The 22944-nt window shown below is 36.3% G+C and overlaps 1 protein-coding gene across 10 annotated transcripts in view; it reads left to right on the forward strand.

Moving 5' to 3' along the window:
• msi (RNA-binding protein musashi) overlaps positions 1–22944 on the forward strand; it is a 737371-nt gene that overhangs the window by 552056 nt on the left and 162371 nt on the right. For 2 of the 10 annotated variants that reach the window (XM_069823358.1, XM_069823359.1), the window contains exon 5: positions 1761–1917. The exons of 4 other annotated variants lie outside the window; for them this stretch is intronic. In XM_069823358.1, the coding sequence (XP_069679459.1) occupies positions 1787–1917 (131 nt within the window). In that variant the 5' untranslated portion in view covers positions 1761–1786. Of the gene's footprint in view, positions 1–1760; positions 1918–14063; positions 14253–22944 lie in introns of those variants that run through there. 4 more of the 10 variants (XM_069823361.1, XM_069823365.1, XM_069823363.1 and 1 more) reach the window with 4 other exon arrangements.

Raw genomic sequence — 22944 nt, forward strand, 5'->3', positions numbered from 1 at the left:
TGGCTCTATCTCAGGAACGTATGATTCGAATTATTATTATTATTATTATTATTATTATTATTATTATTATTATTATTATTATTATTATTATTATTTGTAGATGATTAGGGTTTATCATTCCATTTTAAATGATGTGTCTGAAGATAGGAGGTGCAATTTTAAATTCAGAAGTGGAGGTGAGTGGGCATGAAGGAGTCGAACAGAAAATTCAATCAGCTTTGGTTTTGAACTTCCTCCTCGAAAACTAAATCGACGTGTTTTTCCTTAAAATCGTGTCCCCTGCACATAAAAAATTATTCAAGGTAGAAGATTTTGAAATGAACACACAGTACATTATTGGAGCAAACAAACTACTGTAAGAATATGAGGTATTAATGGTGATTGTGTTTAGAAGAATGTTGTGTTTTCAACCAGGTGTTGAATCTCAGTGTAAGACCAACGTTTCGAAACTTCTTGCAGGTTGTATCATTAGAGTAATATTACTGAATAATTGAAGGGTCGCCTGCTCTGCTGGGTCCATTATGCCTCGGTAACCCAGTTGAAAGCCTCACTTCCATTTATTTGACAAATCTTTAAAATTTGACAGTATTATTCTAATAATGGAATCTATAACTAGTTCCGAAACGTTGGAGACACTTATTTCAACAAATGGTTGAAAATACAAAATTTTGAGTTCCTGAATTTCTATATGAAAGTTATTGTAATAATTTAAAATGTATTTTGTGTGACGTACTTTGTAACAAAACAGTGCAGGTTGACACATAATTAGTGAAATAAAAGTTTCAGTGCATTATAAAGATTTTGCGTGTACTGTTACGGCTGACTAGCCTAACGGGATGCCTTGCTTCCATTTATTTGACGAACTTCAAATGTCTGCCTGATGATGGAACCTATAAGTAGGCTATTTCCAAAAGTCGGAGATAATTCGAGTTTCAACACAAGGATGAAAACACAAAATTCTTCTTCTGAATATGTATGTTAATGGATTTTTATATGTAATCTATCGTGATAATTTATAATTTCTTTTGTCATAAGTACTTTTTATCAAAACGGTGCAGGTTGACACACGATAATTAGTGAAATAAAAGTTGCAGTGCATCATAAAGTTTTTTCGTACGTTATTCTGAATTAAAAATTATTGATATAAGGTAAAGGTTGGTAATACTGTGATACGAGTAATATTGTGATAGTTCTTTTGAGAATTTATTACAATTTTACTGAACGAGACAAGGACCGTTTTGTGCAGCAACTTGTCCACGAACATTCCCTTAATACGTTGACGCAAAAAACCCATCTTCCTCTCGCTCAGTAAAATTGTAAAAAATTCTCAAAAAGAACTATCACAATATTATCAACCTTTACCTTACTGTTAGGTATTTGCGAAAAGTAATATATATCACTATTTAAATAATATGTCCTTCAAGTAAAATAATATTCATAGTGAAATTTACGATCTTGAAGTGTTAAAGTGTTAGGAAAAAAATTCCAAGTTGGCAGTAATGTTCAAGATAGCAAATACAGCTGCGCAGTATATGTCACTGAACTTTAAGAAGGACAGTTCCTTTGTTAAACATTCCAGGTAAAGCAAACCTTTTCGATAAGTGACATGGAACGTCGGGCTTCCCAAGGTTTTGGTCATTGTCCACACTATACAGACCCTGCACTGAAAAGAAACCACCCCGATCCCAATACGGGAGCGGATCACTCTAGTCGCTAAAGCTGACGACGTACGTGAAGAGATGTTGATGGCATCGTTTCAGGTACGCCAGCCTCGTGGTACAAAATTATGAAGGTCCAGCCGTGGGGTTCGCTAAGAGTACAGAGGCAGGGACTTACTGCTGCTATCCTTCCTCCTCCACCTGTGCGACAGTTCTTGCATAGAATGTCAACTGACACACCGAAAAAGGTCGAAGGAAGGTAGGCCATAATAGCATTAATTCCCCTGATTGCCCATTAATATAATACATTCCTCTGTTTATAATCTAATACATTTCCTGGTTACGATACTCAACTACCATACTGCCGGGTGGCATAGGCCTATTTTTCTCTGTCTCTTTTTAATAATAAAAGTAACATGGGATTCACAGAATCTCAAGGTGCGTGAATACGTCTTTATTTTTATTGTTTTGTATTTTATTATTGCTTTATCATTAGGGCTAGGATTTTGATGACCTATAAATCATAAAAAAATGTCCTAAAACAATGCATTTATGACCTAAAAATCTTTCAAAAATGCCCTTAAAATGACCTAAAAATTGATCTTACATTCTAAAATTGGCTTAGTAGGAAAAAGAGTTTTGTGCTACTTAATATTTAGACTAGTAATTAAATTAAATTCTAGTACCAACATTTAAGTTTATTTAATTTTACATAATTGTTTTCTAAGTGGTACACTTTAATTAATTATTTTACCTGATGTAGTCCATCACAAGGCCACTCTTATCCGGAACTAGCAGGTATAGGAGGAGTCTATATTGAAGGGATGGTTGGACTGATCCATTACATGGGGTGTACTACGTTAACAGGGCTATATTTGTGTAGAAAAACGATTAAAATATTAGACAAAATATTGGGTATTAGCCACCGGCGTAGCTCCGTCGGTTAAGGCGCTTGCCTGCCGATCCGGAGTTGCGCTCGGGCGCGGGTTCGATTCATGCTTTGGTTGGGTTTTTTCCGAGGTTTTTCCCAACCGTAAGGCAAATGTCAGGTAATCTATGGCGAATCCTCGGCCTCATCTCGCCAAATATCATATCACTATCACCAACTCCATCGACGCTAAATAACATCGTAGTTGATACAGCGTCGTTAAATAACCAAGTAAAAAATAAAGTGTATTAATGGATAAAATATGTAGACAAAATATAAAAGGAAATAAACATTATTTTATATTAATAATGGGGATTTGTGGCCAAAATTAAATGAAAATGCCTAAAAAATGTCCGAATAACACAAAAGATGCTCTTCTGAGTTGAAATGGGCAAAAAATGCAAAAAAAAAATGCTCTAACAAATATGTCTTAAAACACTCAGTTTATCACATAACATGCAAATACTAAAGCAGCTATGTTTCTGGCTTACTAGAAAAAAAGATGCAATTTCATCAAAATCCTAGCCCTATTTATCATCATTCATACGGTGTCCTATTGTTTACTATTTTAATTGCCTTTCATTTGTGTTATTAAGCATAAGATTGAAATTTCTTCTGTAAATAAAATATAAATTATTAACATATTTTAATTTTGTTGCATAACACGCTCGCTTATTTACTTGCAAGTAGATTACGCAACACCCGACAGATGTCAGCACGCGTACACTTTGGCATGTGCAGCATCTAGCTGAGATTTTGTTTGTACTTCGTGTTATGCTAAAAATGTGATATTTCTTATCCATCAATAAAATTGTACTCGAATAAAGAAAGACGTATTCACGTCAAAAGTATGTAGAACTGTAACAAATATTCTCATTGTTTACAGTGGTAGACAGTAGTACCAATTTCACTGGTGGCTTCGACAGTATCACCAACACTGCTGGGTGTCTTTCTCTGTTACGGGACAACAGGAATCACCAAGTAGTTTGAAATCTTTTTTTAAAGAGATGGCAGGCCGATGACTGTTCAGTCTCTCTTTGTAATATCCATGAGGTGCAGTAATAGGCATGTTTATGTGCGTAGAGTAAACATATTATCTTCTAAATCTTTATTGTATTTAAATGAATAAGTAGATATGTGTAATTAATAGACAGTAGCTGTTAACTTGCATCTTTCTGTGGCTTCATCTAACCGTCTACTCTGGATGTAAAACTTCCCACGGACTAATGTATCAGCTTTTGTTTGATCTGTGTTTCTTCACCGAGTGCTGTACAGCCTGGTTATAGATTATTTTCATCAGCTTCTTACCGAAGGCGCTATCTGAGTAAAGAAAAAAAATTGAGCTTCTGTGAAACCCTTTGACATGGGGCTGCAAGAGAAATTACACAGCGTATCCATTCTTCAACATATTTACTTGAAAGACTGCCTTCTATTACAAGGACCACTTTCTTGTATGTGTTGATACCCACTAAAGAAAATTAATTCAGCATCCTACACAAGATATCTTTCTTCTTCTTCTTCTTCTTCTTCTTCTTCTTCTTCTTCTTCTCTCGATAAGCTTAAGGCACTAATGATCATACACAGTATTTAACACCAAATACAGGGTGTAAGGAGTATAAGTGTCGTCCTTTTCACAGTCTTCAGGGACGGTCTATAGGATAAAAAAATGTTCATACAACTAGGGTCAAAACTTTATAATTTTCCCACAAAAAATATTTCTTTCCTTATTTTATTTGCGTTATACTGTTTATATCGTTAGTAAAATTACGAAAATAATTACATCAGTAGGTATATCTAGCAAAGAGTTAATATTAGTTTAAATAAATATTTGTGTGTTCTATTACGTTTTCGTGAAATTAAATAATAACGCAGGCTTAAATTTCTTAATATTGTCGTGAGAGACGTGGCAACATGTTCAGCAGGATTCATACAGTTGACTACTCTGCATAGACGTACAGATCAGGTGAGTTCAAGCTCCCTGTCCATAGGTCTCCTGCCGAGCGGATGGCAGTTCAATACAGGTATTCGATAAACAACTTACAATGTCATTCACAGTTCAGGAATATCATGATATGCTATTAATTTATTGATAAAGTCGTCGTAATTTAAGGAGACAAGAAGGATATAACGTTTTTCGCAAAGAAGGTGCCTACTCTGCGAACTTTTGTAGCAGTTTCTCAACGATTATTAGAAACTGGAAGTCTCTTACTTAATCCGTTTCCAAAATCACACAACGAGAAATTTCTTTAAAAATGGTACTGCTTTACGGAAGCGAGATGATTAAAATTTTGTATTAGAAAAAAGTTCGTGTGATTCTATCCAGTAAACTATTAGGGCCCTATTCATAGACATTCTTAGCGCGGGCTTTCGGTGGATGATCAGCGAACTAACGTTTTGCGTATTCATAAACCAGTGTTAGCGATATGATATGATATGAATCCTGTTTAGCACGCTCGTAGCGCGGGCTAGCGAAATGTCTATGAATAGCACCCTTATTGTTTATTTTTAGACGTACTACTAAATGGAGCAATATTGTTAAATAAAATGTAAATTTACCATAATGTTCTATTGATGAGATTGAAAGTTTGTATTTGCTGTTCGTTTTATGTAAACAACAGTTGTCTTGGTCCTCCCCTGCATTAGAACAGAGCATCTGTTTCGTACCGATATGTCTGTACCCGCTTGAGCTGTACGTGTGCTTGTAAATCCCCTCCTCCCCATCCAGCAACGTTTCCAAATGTCTAATATTGTAAACTTTAATAATTAGTTAAATATTACAATGAGAAAAAAATTGTGAGGACATTTTTTCTTCCTTATGACATGAACAATCATCAGTTAAAATAATGACACTTATACCCCTCACACTCTGTATGTTCAGTATTTATGTACTATAAATGATACGTTACGAAAACATGTTAAAGCTGTTTGAATGTATCCAGGTTGGTCTGGTACTCTAGTAACAAATATTGCAATAGCACGATGTCGCTGGTTAGTTTGTTCAGAGGTTGTGGGTTTTAAACCTGTGCCGATGTGACTTCACCTCTTGTTGGTTCGACAACACTTAATTAGAGTATACCAAATTGACTTCGCGATGATTGTATGCAATATGAAAAAGAGAAATATTATAGTTCATATTTTGATATTGTTAATTAATGATGAAGTGACGTGGAGTAGTAGAGCTACAGAATGTTCCGAAAATAGCTTTCCCTGTATTTGAGTCCTATTTTTTTTTTTTTTTTTTTTTTTTTTTTTTTTTTTTTTTTGCTTAAATTATATTAATTGTCCTACACACGAAAATAATTATTAATATTGCCGCTAATTACTGAATGTTCATTCATAGTCCACCTCCAGTATCTTATGGCCGTATTCAAAGACATTCTTAGCGCGGGATTCCGTTGGATGATCAGCGAAGTAACATTCTTCGTATTCATAAACCAGTGTTAGCGATATGTTATGATATGAATCCTGTACAAGTAATCAGTCGATAGCTGGGGCTAGTTTAGCACGCTCGTAGCGCGGGCTAGCGAAATGGCTATGAATAGCACCCTTAATTACTAAATCAACATATTCTCAAATAAGTGCAGATGACACTGTGACCATTCTATCAAATGACTTCTGCTTCATGATCTGAAGCTAATATATCAAATCACATTATTTGAAAATAATTGAAAAAATTTACTAATTGTATTCATGTGGTATAATGGATAGTCGCAGTAAGCTATGGAATGGAATTTACGACAATGATTTGAGTCCGAAAGTAAGGAAGGATTAAAATTTACACAAAGGAAAATATATGGGCATTCTGAAGAATGAAACGGGACCGAATACAGAGTTAAAAGGAATGACAAACTCAGCAGAATAATTCAATATGAAAATCTTATTTCTGTCAACTCCAAAAGACTAAGAATAGAATAGAATCGAATAGAATATTAATAGAATGCTATAGAGACTAGTTAAGAAAAACTTACAAATGGACTCACTGTCAACGAGGACATTCGGAAAACAAAAATCTAGACGATGTGAAGACATATTAAGGAGCTGAAGTACGCAAATGTTAAGAATTGGATAATAATGATTCAGAATAGAAAAATATGAATACTTTATAATTTATTAGCCGGCTCGAGTTCGATTCCCGGCGGGGTCAGAAATTTTCTTCTAAAATTTCTACGTCGGAACTAGGAGAGATGTCGGTGAACAACTTCTAATCACTGGATTGTTGCACCAATATGCCTGGGTTAAATCCCAAATCTCTCCGCAGTGCATACGAAGAGAAGGCATATGTCACTGTTGATAGTGATTCGTTCGTCGGACGGGCACGTTAAGCCTGGCGGCGCCCTTGGTGTTATTCTACAGGAGTAGGCTACGTGCCGTCACCGAGTTTCCCCTTCTTCATTCCTCATCTTCATAGTCATCCTCATCTATTTCCTACACTACTACACTTAACACAAACACACATACACTCATCCTAGTAGACCTACACGACATAACTCTCTACAGATACTCATGCATAGTGTGTCCCGTCGAAGTGGTGTGCAACTTGAAAATGGATCACAGTCCTGCCATATATCCGCAAGTGAAGTGGGTAGGCATTGCATATACACACTTTATAGTTTATGCATAATACATGGATCGTTGGAAAATTAGATACACATTTTAATTAAGATAAAAGGAACTTATTTATTCACAATTGACATAATTACAGTTTTAAAAGTATCGTCCTCCAGTATCACATATCCATTGCCACACATGGGAAAGCGTCGGATGCCATCAACAGCGTCATTTTACTCTAACATTGTAATGACTGCTCAACAGCTGTTATAATGGCCTGTCTGGGTTTTTCATCTTAGAAAAAGATCGCACTATCCGGAATTCATCCGGAAAATACGGAGGATGCTATAGAATTTCTCACTTCCACCTCTAGGTAAGGGTAAGGATAAGAGATTTCGGCGCTTTCGGCACATTGCTGGCCGTAAATGGTATTAAAAAATGTTTATTTTTATTTTTTTTAGTTGGATTATTTAACGACGCTGTATCAACTACGAGGTTATACTTTAATTAAGGTTATCAGACGTCTGCGTTTCTAGGGAACAGTCCCCGAATTTTGTTTTTTGTTCCCGAACAAAACTCGTCCCCTGAATGTCCCCGAATGTCATAATTTATTCCCAGACGTCCCCAGATTTTCAGTGTTAATTATTATAATTTTGTGAAAATGGTTTTGAATATCTCAGAGCTGGAATATTCATTCACAAAATTAGATATCTGTGAAATATACTGTATATTGCTGAGATCCTACAGAAAGAGAAAATTTTGAAGAGAAAGTCCATTATTTTTCTTAAAGTGTAGATGGACTTGACCTGGATGAAATAGTTTATCGATGAAATTTCTTGCTTGAAGAAATATGTGACTTCAGACAAAATAACGAAGTGCAATGGAGAAAATGCTGATCTTTGTCCAAAATGGAGTGAGATTTTTAACTTCTCCACTGAGAAAATGATTCCATGTGCATAACTCCAGAAGTTGAACTATCTCTGTCTTTTCTGGAAATAATGCTTCAGTGGAGAGTTTTTTTCTTCACTGAACATGATGTGGACATCCCAGAAATCCAGAATGAGTTTAGAAATTGTAAGATCAATGCTTGCTATCTTAACCAATCTTAACATGACCTGTCAGGAATTTGCTGAAAAATTGGGAATCCAGAGGAGATCTGCTTAAAGTAATTAATTCTTCTGAAAGTACTAGTAATTTAAGTAGTAGTTAAGTACAGCGAAAGTGTTTAGCGTGTAAATGTAATGGGTATTTTAATTCTTTAAAGTATGCAAAAAACAGTATGAGTGAATGGTAAACCAACAGAAATGTTAAAAGTAGTTGAAGAGTCCACTACCAAAAGGGGGAATGTCGTAAATTTGTGAAAAATGAGATGAAGGTCCAGTACTATAGGTCAAATAGAGTAGAATACAATACACTTTGTTGCACTGCAAGAAAGGTGATAGTTTCAGATCTCCATCGTGTTGACGAATTGGTATACAACACAAAAAGGGGGAATGTCAAAATTTAAATTTCATTTCCTGCAAAATGAAATAAATTTGACATTCCCCCATTTTACAGTAGGCTCTTCAGTTGTTTTCTTCATATATCTATATCTGTCCCCGAAAAGTGTGAAAAAATCTGATAACCTTACTTTAATATGCAGCATCCACATGCATTCCAATTGCAACAGAATGAGTAATTAATACCCTTCATAATCATAAACAGTAAACTTTATTTTGAGAGTCTTCTACTATTGTCTACATTCTTTTTGGCATAGAGCGTTGCAGATAACTGTCGTATTATTGCAACCACTGCATGTGGAGTGTAAATAATGTTTATTACCTTATAACGTATAGATAACACATCAGGCACCACTCCATCTCACACTACCAGCTTACATTAGTCACCGTTGGGAGAGCTGAATACAGTGTTGCCACTAATTTTCGAATGACCTATGTATTGTATTGCCTTTAAAATAAAATATCTTAGTAATAAAATTAATGGTCAGTTTCTGACATATTCATTATACATACTTTCAGCAAAACTTAAGAAAATGGGATAGTTCTTTGCAAGCTAAAAACATCTGAATTGCAAGACGAACTGCAGTTAATATGAAAATATGGCAAACATTAGTAATCACTTACTGTTATTAAAGCAAAATCCATTGTGATTAAGATCTAATTCTTCACTTATACATTCCTTATTTATTTATTTATTTATTTTATTGGGTTATTTTACGACGCTGTATCAACATCTAGGTTATTTAGCGTCTGAATGATATGAAGGTGATAATGCCGGTGAAATGAGTCCGGGGTCCAGCACCGAAAGTTACCCAGCATTTGCTCGTATTTGGTTGAGGGAAAACCCCGGAAAAAACCTCAACCAGGTAACTTGCCCCGACCGGGATTCGAACCCGGGCCACCTGGTTTCGCAGCCAGACGCGCTGACCGTTACTCCACAGGTGTGGACTACATTCCTTATTATAAGTGGCTTCTGTTTGCTTTTTCTGGACAATTCTCGGAGAGATTTATGAGTAAATTATGCGTAATCTAGTGGGCAGTCAACCTTGAATTCTGAACTCCACGGAGAATTACAAAATGTTTTTAAAAAATCAAATATTGCATTCAAATCACAATGTTACAAGCATTTGTTATGAGATCAGTGCAAAGGACTAGAATTCTTCGAACTCGAATCCCAAGTGAACACACTGGTTCAGCAAGTCATGTCTTCCCGTGCGACCATCTCGTTTGACTATAACGACTTTATCAAAGAATACCTCAGCAACACCGAACTTTCTCTTGGGCGACCTTCATGCTTCCTATGTGCCCTAACAAAGTGCGTACTTTGCCCCCGGGGGAGAAGTGACCTTCTGTGTAATCGGGCAGAACAGACACATTACCTTGTGAAGTACGTGTAACACTATATCAACTGAGAAAAATGAAGTTTTGGGTTAGATTGACAGTGAGAAACTGTAAAATGTTTTTGAAAATCTCAGCATTTCATGCTAATTGTTTCTTTTAACGGCGGCGTATCATTGGCGAACTGTTAGTACAAGGTTTTCCAGTGGAAGTCCCGGATTCGTAACCCCGCTAATTTAAATGGAATTAATAATAATAATAATAATAATAATAATTATTATTATTATTATTATTATTATTATTATTTAATTAATGTTTTTATTTAACCTGGCAGTTTCTTACACTCAAAGACGATGTTTGGAACAGATTTCTTGAGTCACTCTCCTTTTCTCCGCCATCAATCCACCATTTCTCCTTTAATCGTTCTGCCCCTCATGTAGTTACCTCGTACCGTCCCCTTCTATGCCCAAGGTTGCGGGTTCGATCCCGGGCCAGGTCGATGGCATTTAAGTGTGCGACAGGCTCATGTCAGTAGATTTACTGGCATGTAAAAGAACTCCTGCGGGACAAAATTCCGGCACATCCGGCGACGCTGATATAACCTCTGCAGTTGCGAGCGTCGTTAAATAAAACATAACATTTTTTCATACCGTCCATAGTGGTGCAGACAATGTCCACAAATTTACAGATTTGGCGCTTTAACTCATTAGATTTTAGCCCTTAGAAAACTTCGCAGTTCTTTCTAACATTACTCGCATGGTGTAACTACACCCCTAGATCATAATATTTACCCAGATTGCTCTACGTTATAGGCTTTGACGGTAACAACTTTTGTCAGGTTTACTATGCTGCCATCTAGTTGTTACATAAAGAGTCACGTCACAACTCCCATTTGAATTGCATTAGCGACTGTATTGCCATCTCGTGTTTGTTTACGGCGGACGAATGGCGATCCTGGTGGTTCTCTTCAAAGTGCAAACGATTTTAACACAGGAATGAGCAATCTATATGTGATGTGGGCTACACCTCAGTTAGGTAATAATCACCTCAATTAGGTAATAAATATTAACTTCAAAATATTTATTATGTATTTTATTATTTGTGATATAATTGTCTAAATATTGTTAAAATGATCAACGTGCAAGTAATGTTCAAGTTTTAAATATTAATACACTCAAGGACAAAAAAAACCGGACACTTCTATATTTGCTTGTATTTTGTTGCCAATTATTTCAAAATGAAACAAAACCCATTTAAACAAAATAATGTTCCATTTAGCACCTTATATGACAACATTTGAAAAAAAAAAAGTCTCTGATGAGAAAATTTACAAAAAATTACAAAGGGCGCATAACTATGGCATCGTTTGGTCTAACTTTTTTTTTTCATTTTATGTTGCCTTAAACATTAAAAACTCTTTTTAGTAACGGGTATTACCCCCTCTGGCTTGAATAACTGCATCCATATGTCTTGGCATGCTCTCAATGTCTTCTTGAGGAATAAGTTCCCATTCTTCGCCAAGTGCTCGCCTCAACTCTTGTAACGATTCTGATCTCGGTCGTCTATTCTTAACACACCGTCCCAGCATGTCCCACACATGTTCAATTGGATTCATGTCTGGACTCCTTGCTGGCCATGGAAGAACATGGATTCCCACTTCTTGGAGATAATCTCCGACCGCATGGGCAATATGCGGCCGTGCATTATCATGCATTAAAACAAAATTATCGCCTACAAATCGGCCAAATGGCACAACATGATCAGCCAAACATTCATTTATATACCTATCAGCTGTTAGTCTTCCATTTTCAACAAAAAGCAACTCTGTAGGAGCGTCCGTACACACTCCTGCCCAAACCATCACTCCACCACCTCCATACGGCACATTTTCGGAAATGCAACACTGTGAAAATCGTTCTCTCCCCCTTCTCCAAACTCTTTCACGTCCATCAGGTGAGCACAGATTGAAACGGGACTCATCGCTGAACAGAACACAGCTCCAATGTCCATTTCTCCAATTCCTGTGATCATTTTCAAAACGCAGTCGTTCAACTCGATGCATCCTGAGAAGTCTGGGACCAGTTGCAGGTCTACTTGATATCAGTCCACTTGCTTTCAACCTCCTTCTAACTGTTTTGGCCGAAATTGGGCGTCCATGCATCTTAACAAATTGCTGGGCTACACTAGTAGCTTGCAGGTTGCGCTCCCTAAGAACTCTCAACACCATATACCTGTCTTCAATTAGATCTGTATCTCTTGGACGACCCGAACCTGGTCTTCTGGTATATTCTAGGATCTCTCTATACCGTTTTAAGGCATCATGGGTTGTGCTTCTAGCCATATTCATAACATTTGCAATGTAATGTACACTGTGTCCGTCATCGTAAAGAGCTACAGCTCCAGCCACATTTTCAGGTCGCATCTTGTTTTAAGACAAATGTTACAACCCCACTTAAACTCAGAAAATGTAAAAATAAAGAAATAACAAATGATAACGATAATGAAGCACAAAATGGTTGAGACAAAATTGTTATAGCTGATACTCCGAAAGCAAAATTGGAATATTTGGTTGTAATGGCTTGTTTATAAAACAAAAAACAATCAACAATGTATACACGTCTCCATAACAACAGATGGCTACCATAATATTGTATGAGAAGATAATGTTTTGCAAAATACCAGCAAATATTAAAGTGTCCGGTTTTTTTTGTCCCTGAGTGTATTACAAAATTAATTAGGAAGAATTAGCAATTTTATAAATTCCAAGAAATGTGACACCTAGCTGACACTGCTACATCAAATTGTCTTCTTTGCCCTTGGACACTTTCAAAATGCACTTACATATATAAACAGGAAAATTAATTACATTTGAAAATAAGAGGGTATAAAAAGTAAATCGTGATAATTCCCTACTCTTTGTCATTGTTACGCCCTTCCAAACTTTCGAAGTATTTCTCACAAGCCGACAACATGGCCCATTGTATTAAAACCCAACTGGACAAAACTATCTACTGTAATTCTGTCTTTAGACAAAGCTTAAGACATTCTTGAAAGGTGTGAGGTATGTGTACACTCCGCTCGAGTTCTTAAAACGATGTTCGCTATTTGTTAAAGAAAATTATTCGCTTAATGTCACAATAAGATTTTATGAACGACTGTCTCAAAATTAATAATAATAATAATAATAATAGTAGTAATAGTGCTTTATTTTTTTCTGACAGAGTTAAGGCTGTGAGGCCTTCTCTTCCATTCAACCGGAAGACTCAGAGTAAGTGAGATGATATGGCGATTATGGTGCAATATAGATAGGGATTCGCGTCGGGGGGGGGCGAAGTACTTGCAGAAAACCTGCCTCACAGATCGAATAGTCTTCTACAATCTGCTTTCGTCCGTCCATTTGGTAAGAAACGGATTCCTGACACATCTACAACTGAAACTTGTGTAACTGCTGTTTACCATTGTTTTCAGTTCGTGCATGCAAATTAATCATACAGACTACATTAATTTATTACTAGACGGCTGTATTAGAATAGAATTTTACGGCATACTCTGGCGTCGTGCACAAGCTATGAATACTGTACATGGCAGTAGCAAAATTGGCAACATCTGAATTGTGGACAAAGGTCTTGTCGTTTATTCTGAAAGAGGGGTTGATGATGGTGGAAAATGTGTGAGCCGTGAGCCGGGTAGACTTCTGGCTTACCCTGACCCACCCTACTCTCTTTGTGTTTGCCTGTCTTCCCCTTAATTTTTAGGTTGCTTTGAAACTGAGTCATCAACTGATTACTCCCTATACGTTCCCGGTAAGCATCACAGACTATAAAATAATTTTTAATCCGCAGGCACTGAACGTCGCTAATATAAAAAAAAATTAACGCGAACTTTAGTATCTGCAAAAGCATTTGGAGAAGCTTATGCTTGGATGTAGAGCGTGAGGGAGGTAGCTGGATTATGGTAGGTTTGTAGGGTTTGGTAGGTTCTCCGTCTCTGTTTGGGTTGGGGTACTTGGTCTTCCAGCCAGTCAGTCAGGCCGAGGGGGGAAGAAGTGTGTGTGTGCGAGAGAGAGAGAGGGGGCTGTGTCATGGTCATAGAGTGAGTGAAGCCAGTTTAGTGAGGGTAGAATCGTAGCACAAAGCACTTCTTCGACGCGCACAAGTCAGTTTGGTAAACTTTGAGAACTTTTGGCTATAGTGTGCGAGTGATCAGTGTATTGGACCGTGTTGGATTGCTGCTTTAGAAATCCGCCAAACTGTTTCCCACTCCGAAATACTTGTCTGCCCGGTAAGTCTCTATTTTAATTAGAAATTGGGCCTAAGCCACTTGGACAGGATGGAACCTGGGTACCATTTCTGTGTATTTAATATCGCCGTGATGTTGTCGCAGCCATAGTTACTTTCATGTTTTTTTTGTAGATTTACTTTTCCAGCTTTGGATATGTATCCATTGTACCCTTTGGATTTATCGTCTTCTTTCCTGGAGGATGGGAAGAATAATTTGCATGCTACATAACCATAATGCCAGTTTAATGCAAGAGGAGGAATAGTTAATCTAAACTTCACATATTTATTAATTAAATTGTTTCGTAAACTACTAGCAAGTTTGCAGCATGCGGGTCTGTTATATAAAAAGCTACAGTACAGTATGTTTAAGCATAAAGTTCTCCGTTACAGTATGTGTTGTAATTTTCTGCCTAGAGTAATTTTTGGTGCAATATAGTTTGAATATATTAAGGTTACTAAAATAATTCGCATGGTATAAGTATAGTAGACGTTTATTTGTAAATAAATCACACTAGGGCTGATAGTTCAAGCCACATCAAGATATTCGTCCCGTGATACCCATTGAGTAGCTAGTTGTAGCGTGTATGTTCATGATGAACATGATTTATATTAAATCCAGACAATTAAGTGCTATAAAGTATTCTAATGTATGTAATATTTATTGTAGACCATTATAACATAATAGATTTATTTCAGTATTTATACTAAATGTGTCTAGTTTATCTTATTTAGGTTAAATCATTGTTGACGTAAATGCGCATGTCTGAACACGATTCAAATCGAGAACAGTGGATCCCTCTAGTTTGTGCAGAGTTTAAGAGGCCCGTTTTGAATGTTTCAAGAAAATAAACGAAATTACAATATTAGTATATAATTATCTTTGTTTCGTAATAAAACCAGGGGTCTCAAAAGTTTGTTTCGTAAATCTATTTTAGCGTCACAAATTATCCATGCGACATTGACACTTGTTATCAAACAGACAGTGAAAGGTTGCCAACCTAAGTAAGATCTGTTCCACATAATAAATTTTCGTTAACCCAGGTGACCCGGGAATACACTCAAAATATTGGGCACGTGTGAATGCCTACAACACTAAAACTAGGCCTATACAAATGATTTAATTTAGTTTATTTAAAACGTAATTAAATGACAAACAATTACAATAGATTTGGGCAGAATTACAACTATTTGCATACAGACTAAGTAAATTACTTTGAATATGTTCCTGTGTTTTGAGAAAATTTTTGCTAATAAACATATCTTTAACTTTAATTTTACAAACTTCAGAAATATTAATAATATTAATGTTGAGTTTTATTAAAAAGTTTCACATCTACAACAAAATGGCTATTACAAACCTCGGCTAATTTATATTTAGGAACAGTTAGGTTATGGTTATTTTTAGTATCATGAGAATGTACCGTATTACCAGAATCAGATTCATGTAAATGTTAATATATATACATAATGTTGGCAAAAAAATACAACGAAGAAAGAGTTAAAATGTCAGATTCATTGATTAAGAGCTTACAGTTCGGTACATCAGCAAGATAAGTTTCCCTCGTACACTTAACAAAATTGTTTATAGCAATTCTTTACAACCAAATAATATGAGGTTTTCATGATTAATGTAAATGAAATTTATCCTGTATAGTAGAATGGAACGTGGTATCATATCTTGTAAAATTGTTGTACAATAAAGGCTTTCTTAAGTTGCCATCCTAGCATTGATAATATGTTGTGACAGTGCCACATGGATAGTAATTCTTTTATTTTTGTGAGGTTTGTTTACATTTTAATCAAGTTTTACTGATCTACGTCCAATAAGAGTTTAAAAAAAATTGTAATGTGCTTCCAAGTAAATTGTATCCTTATAATACCATAAGGAAAAATAGCTGAGAATCATAAGCTTAAATGATTATCTATTATCTATAGGTAAGCCGTATTATGTTGAACATAAGGCAATAGGTGAAAAAGCGTATTTACATTAATTTATAATGTTATCGTTGTTTGTATGTATGTATTCGTTTGATCATTTCATTCAGTTCTAGAGGAGTTAAAGTCTGTTTATTAAAGAAATGCATTTTTGCAGATATCTAAATTGCATTGCAATTACGCTTATATTGCATTACGAATAAGATTTCATAAGTAATATGTATGCAATGCTTTTTATTTAAAATTGAGGGACCTGAAAATTGTGTAAATTTGTATAGAGTAGCGGGGAAGTGAATTACTACCTCATGATTTTGTACTCATTTTATATTTACGTGATTATAAAAATGTATTCACCGGAACATAGGGACGTACAAGTTTTTGAAAGTATATAAATATTACATTAAGTTCTTGTGGTATTAGTATTCCACCAAAGGTATAGTTGAGTATTGTTTCGTTATTCTCAGCATTGAATAGGTCCGTTAAATTTCCGGGTAATATTTGATTGCATGGTACACAATTCCATAATATACACTTAACGATTGAATGCAATGTGGATCATTATTTACGTCGTAGTTGAGATAAACGTTACAAACGACTTGCCCTGAAGTAAGGCGGCTGGTATTGTAATATAGTTAAATTATTCTAGTCAATCCTTGTGGAACATTTGTAATGTTTGTTGTTACTAACCAGGTGAACTCCATTCTATACTTGCAAAGGAGTTTCGTATTCAGCTTCCTTCCAGTGAGCCTTACTTCAAATGCATGACATTATGCCATTGGTGTATAAGAAGTAGTGAATTCCTCTATTTGTATATGTTGATGCACCATTTATTCATTTATGACTGAAATAATACATAATGCGATGAATATATTCCTTAAAAGTTTTTAACTATGTGGCCCATTTCGATCCTCTGCTGTGTTTTACTGCACCTACACTAGACAGACACGAATACCAGAATTTCTTGGCAATATGATCACAATGCTGTAAGGTTGCTGCTTAAAAAAAGAAGAACATGAACATTTTTAAGGTCAGTCTGAGTGACGCACGTAAGTGTGCTTAAATGCGACAGGCTCATGTCAGTAATTTACTGGTGTATAATAAAACTTCTGCGGGGCAACATTCCGGCACACCAGAAACGCTGATATAACGTCGGTAGAGCGAGCGTCGTTAAATAAAAAAAACTTAATAATTTAAACATTTTGCAAGGAACACATTCAGGAATCCAGTAAAACTTTTAATTTACAACATATTAGTCCTGCCTGGATCATTTTAAGAAATACATTTTCAGAGTAAGATACCATTTAAATACATTGCCTAATTCAGGTACAAAATATTACATGGTACTTGAAAATTATATGCAATTGGTAATGTACAGTAGTGGCAAAAAAAATCGGATCGACGGAATAATCAAAGTCCCCGAAATGAGCCACTGCGCATGCCACGCCCGCATTCACAAGATAGCGAGTAATCTATTGAAATTGTTGTAGTTTCGACTGCTGACGTAGCCCATTTCGAAAGCCACTAGAAAATAAGATGGTAAAATTCATGTTCTGGGAATAATAACTTAATTAAGTAGTAAAATATCGCTGCAATCGAAAAGTATTGGGAATAAATTTGAATAAGGAACAAAAAAAGTTTCCTTCCCAGGCAGGGTTCGAACCACGAAAGTTTCAGTTACCAGTCAAGGGTCGGTCCGGTTTTTTTTTTTGCCACTACTGTACATGTGGGAAAGTTAATTTGTGATTAGGCAAGGAAAGTTAATACATAATTTGGCAAAGTACGTTTATTATTCGTTATAATAAAATCATAGATTTATCGCATGAATATGTTACGAATAAATATTCAGAAATTCGTAATCTACTTCGACATCTTGGATTTACCGTATCTTGTAATTGTGTTAGTGGTAGCGTCTGTTTGTTGAGATCGTGTTGCACTGGTTTTTTTTACACTTCGTCGGCGTTTATTTCCGTTAATACTGTGAGTTAAAGATTAGGTTAGATGAGGGGATAGCTAAGTGACGGGAGGCAGTGACAAGGTAAGTCACAGATGTCACTGTCTCCTTACATCTGGCTACAGTTGGTGCCGCTAAAGTAAACAAATACCGTTCGCTTTTGTAGATCTTTTCCTGGAAGTACACTGATCAGAAAAAGAGCAAGGACTACCATTTTGTTTAAAATTTCGTGTAACGACTCCAGTATTATCGCCCAGTTATGGACACTTGTGTTCCAAAATGAACCATCTGAACGAAATTTACATGTTAACAGAGGTTAACGTACTATTTTTTAAATATTACTTCTAAATTAATCACATGTAGAGTACACAGAACATAATGTATGCTATGATCTTGCTTCCAATCGCGCTTAGGTCGTGCTTGTTTCTGTATGTCTTAAGGTGCTTACACACGTAGCGAACGAACAACGAACGAACGACAAACGAATGCATTCGCTGATTGAAATAGGAACGTGTAGACGACGCAGCAGAAGGCAAACCGATCGTTTGGTATGTCTTCTGTAGTGATGAGTCTCTTGTCGGTACATCAAAGGAAGTTGGTATTCGTTGCGGACGGGATTTGCCACTTGTTTGCAGTTCGTAGCCGAACGCAGCGGTTAGTTTATTTTCACCAACAGGATATCGAAACTGGAGTGGACTGAAGAAGCTGTCCTCAAACTTATTGATGTATATAGGGTGCAGGAAATTTTATGGCCCTCTTTTGCACAATAATATTTCGAAGTCTGTTTCTGAAATGCGACAAGTTGTGAAACTGTCCCGATTCATTTCTACGTAAATCATGAAGCAAGTTAGTGCCTCTATATCGATTGCGACTTTCGTAGAGTGGCGTCTGCCACCATCGCTTTTTGTTTTTTAACTTTATTTTTGTTAAACTGCCTATAATAACAACTTGTTTTTTTTATCTTCGTCTGCCATTACTGCGGATAATCAGCAAATGCGAATGTTCTCTGACCATTTGCTGATGATTTGTTCGTTGCTCCGAACAGCGAATGAACAACGAAGTTTTGCTTCATCATTCGTTCGTTGTTAGTTCGCTACGTGTGTACGCACCTTTACCTGAAGAAGAAATAGAAGACCTTCTGAGCGCTTCACTGAAGTGCTACTAGTATACCTTATTTTAATTCAAGGAATGCAGTTCGGTGGCTCCTTTGGACACCCACTTACAGATTTATGACTTCATACACAAACACCTCTGACAGTTCCATCCTGTCCTCTCATCCCAACATTGCACAGTTGCCACAATCCTGGTGACCCTCAAAATGAAACTGACGGGAGCCTGTCAATTCTTCTGAACGAAGGTTATGATTGGTTACTAACAGGAGAAGACAAGATTTCCGTCACAGTAAGGAAGACATTTATTTATGGCAACCAATTAGTAGTGGGCAGTAGAAAGTCTGTCGGCAAAGTCCTTTCTATGAAACTGCACTCCATGAAAATACTCCTCTAATGTTAGAAAATAAATTCAGAATGGACCCCGATAGCAATAGACAATTTTTGCTGCTTGTCGTGCTGTCGTGCGTTACAGATATAAATATTTAATTGAACATGTAACAACTGCGCAAAAAAGTATCGTAGTTCATGTCTCGGAAATGTGTTTGTTGTTGACTAAGGGCCATGTGAATCATTGTCATTATGCTTGTATTTATTATGCCTTACGAGATCTTGCTCCTACAAGATTAATGTATGTCTTTTCCCATGGAATTCTATTAGTATTTATTATCAAGAAAGTTTAGTGTTTAAATTAGGCTCGCGTCTAAGAGGGTACAAATCATACTATTAACGTGTGTAGATTGTTTGAACTCATAAATTAATTTCCCGGTTGAATGGTCGACATCTTACACATAAACATGTATTACCCCGTTGGTTTCATATTTACCACATATCTCTCGGACTTTGTAATCTGTAAATTTCAGAATAAAATCAAACACACTAGTAGATGAAATCATGGCCCCCATTTCATCCTTTTGGTAACAGTATTTGCATTTCTTCATTTTGTGTACATATTCTGTACCAATTTGATTGTTTACTCTTTCCTCGCTGTAGGTTCGCACTTTGACTTGTCTCATCGCTTAAAACTCCAAAACAATTTGTAAAGTCATATTACGATCAGTGCACAAAGAATAACTCACCAAATCAAAATATAATTAATGATGAAATATTACCCTGCCATCTACGTCTCGGCCTCTCCAAAGGTCTTTTTCCCCTCCGGTCTCCCAAGCTATACACAGTGTATCACAGTCACACTAATATACTAAGTAATTTTAATGGAAATTGTTTCCTCCCCCCCCCCCCCCGGTTTCACAGTCTGTAAAAACCTTTCCAGTATTTGTTTTTCCTGTATTAATAGGTGGCTAAATGTTAAATATGACTTCTTCCTGTCTCTCCTACCTCATTATATAGTCAGATTCAGTTTAAGCCCTCGACAATTTCAAATGAGAGTGGAAGAATATGCAGTACGTTAATCTTTTAGTCATTTAAAAAGAAAATCTACCAAGAAATAGCAGAAATAAATTAGAAAAGCCGTCCAACTGTTCAGTATACAAATGATAGATATAAAGAGGGAACCAGGCTCATTAAAAGTACTCCAGACTTTTCATTTCTTTGTTTGAGACGCGTCTTCATGGCGACCGTGCGTATCAACCAATCTGAAGTCATGACGTCATGCGCTGTTGTCGGCTTCTGTACCTATTTGCCTGCATTCCAAGAATTTCGTTAGTCTTTTTGTATTCTGTGAGTGATTTCCACGTAGTATTAATATTTTTTTAAAACTACTGCGAGTGTATCAGAACGTTTATTACGACAGTTCACGCTTTCTATGCATTTTAACAGACGTGCCAACTGTCATCGTTACGTTAAAACATTTCGTCTTAAAGAATTGGTGAGGTATAGATCTTGTATCATATTTATTTAAACTTACTATGGCATGGGTCCCGCGCCGTGGCATCGTGGTCTAAGGCATCCTGCCAAGGACTCGCGTTACGGAATGCGCTGGTTCGAGTCCTCATGGGAGAAGAAATTTTCTCATGAAATTTCGGACAGTGCATGGGGCCGGTGCCCACCCAACATCGTGATGCACATGGGAAGCTACGATAGGTAGCGAAAATCCGGTTTCGCAAATTGGCTATAACGGCTCCCCCAACCGTGCTAACCACACGATACCTCAATTCTGGTTGGATGGTCGTCCACCTCTGCTTCGGCATGTGGACGTGAGGCCAGCTGCCGGCTGGTCGGCCTTGGCCCTTCATGGGCTGTAGTGTCATGGATTTACTTTTTTACTATGACATGGAAGTCCTTTTGTCGACGTGAAAGAGTGTTGACATAGACATCTACGTTGAATCCACAAAACTACATACTAATGTAGTGTAGTAAGGAGGAGCTGGGAGGTATAACTGATAGGAAAGATGCATTTTTAGACTAATTAAAATACACAATTAATTGTGACAACATTGGGTGCAGGAATAGAACAAAACTAGTATAAACGGTTCACTGATACAATATAATTTCTTGAAAGAGTTGCTAGGAAGAGCAAGTTCATTAGAAAAATCGAGTGGAATTATTTACAAAAGGATTTGTAATCCTAAGGAAGAATTTTATTTACCAAATGGTCGTAATTTGTTTTTGAAAATCTGGGAAGAAGCTTCTGCAGAAAAGTGATAAACGAATTATTTCTGTATACTGTGTAAAATGTAAATATTGATAATTTGTATATTCATTTTTGTTATTATTTTGTCCCTGTACCGTCATGTGACGTAGGAGGAACATTTTCTTAGCTTAAACAAATTTTTACTGGCAGTTATAGTAAAAGATATGAATTTAATAATCTCAGAATATGTGTTTTTGTTCACCGTAACGGAATTATTTTCGTTAAATGAATTGATTGTATATATTAAAAAGTATTTACAGTTAATGTGCATCATTTGACTGTTATGTTCTATAATATATATTATACGTGTATAGGTCACTATAATTTACTTACTTACAAATGACTTAAGGAACCCGCAGGTTCAGTGCCGCCCTTACATAAGCAAGCCATCGGTCCCTATCCTGTGCAAAATTAATCCACTCTATCATCATATCCCACCTCTCTCGAATCCATTTTAATATTATCCTCCCATCTACGTCTCGGCCTCCCCAAAGGTCTTTTTCCCCACCGGTCTCCCAACTAACACTATATGCATTTCTGGATTCGCCCATACGTGCTACATCGATCTAATTATATTTTCTGTAATGGAGTATGTAGCACTAATATTTTGTACAGAGCTAGTTTCGCAGTGTTAGTGCGTTTATATGGTTAAAAAGTAGCTGGACAGATATTTCAATTTAGTAATAATCCCACTTACAGTTGTCATACTCCATTATTATTATTATTATTATTATTATTATTATTATGATTATTATTATTATTATTATTATGTATCGAAGCTAGGTTATACCTGACGTAAGCATTTAGGGTCAGAGATTGAACTCTAAAACACCGAGATATACTGATAACTTTTCTAACTTGTTTGGGAACGAAAATACGCTGCCTGCTCATGAGTGACGTCTAATGTGTCACGAGCTTCAGACCTATATTCGGACAGTTGACTAAACAAACGAAACAAAGCGTGTATTACTCAGACCGTTTGCGGTCAGTTTCAGCTATCCATGGTAGGCTACAACTGGAGTATTTTTAAGGTCTTTCGGATTCATGATCTGCTTTGCAGCTTATTCATTAAGGTTTAGCTGTTATAATTGGCCATTTCATACGA

This window comes from Periplaneta americana, chromosome 4 (genome assembly GCF_040183065.1).
Source record: "Periplaneta americana isolate PAMFEO1 chromosome 4, P.americana_PAMFEO1_priV1, whole genome shotgun sequence".
Lineage (NCBI taxonomy): Eukaryota > Metazoa > Arthropoda > Insecta > Blattodea > Blattidae > Periplaneta > Periplaneta americana.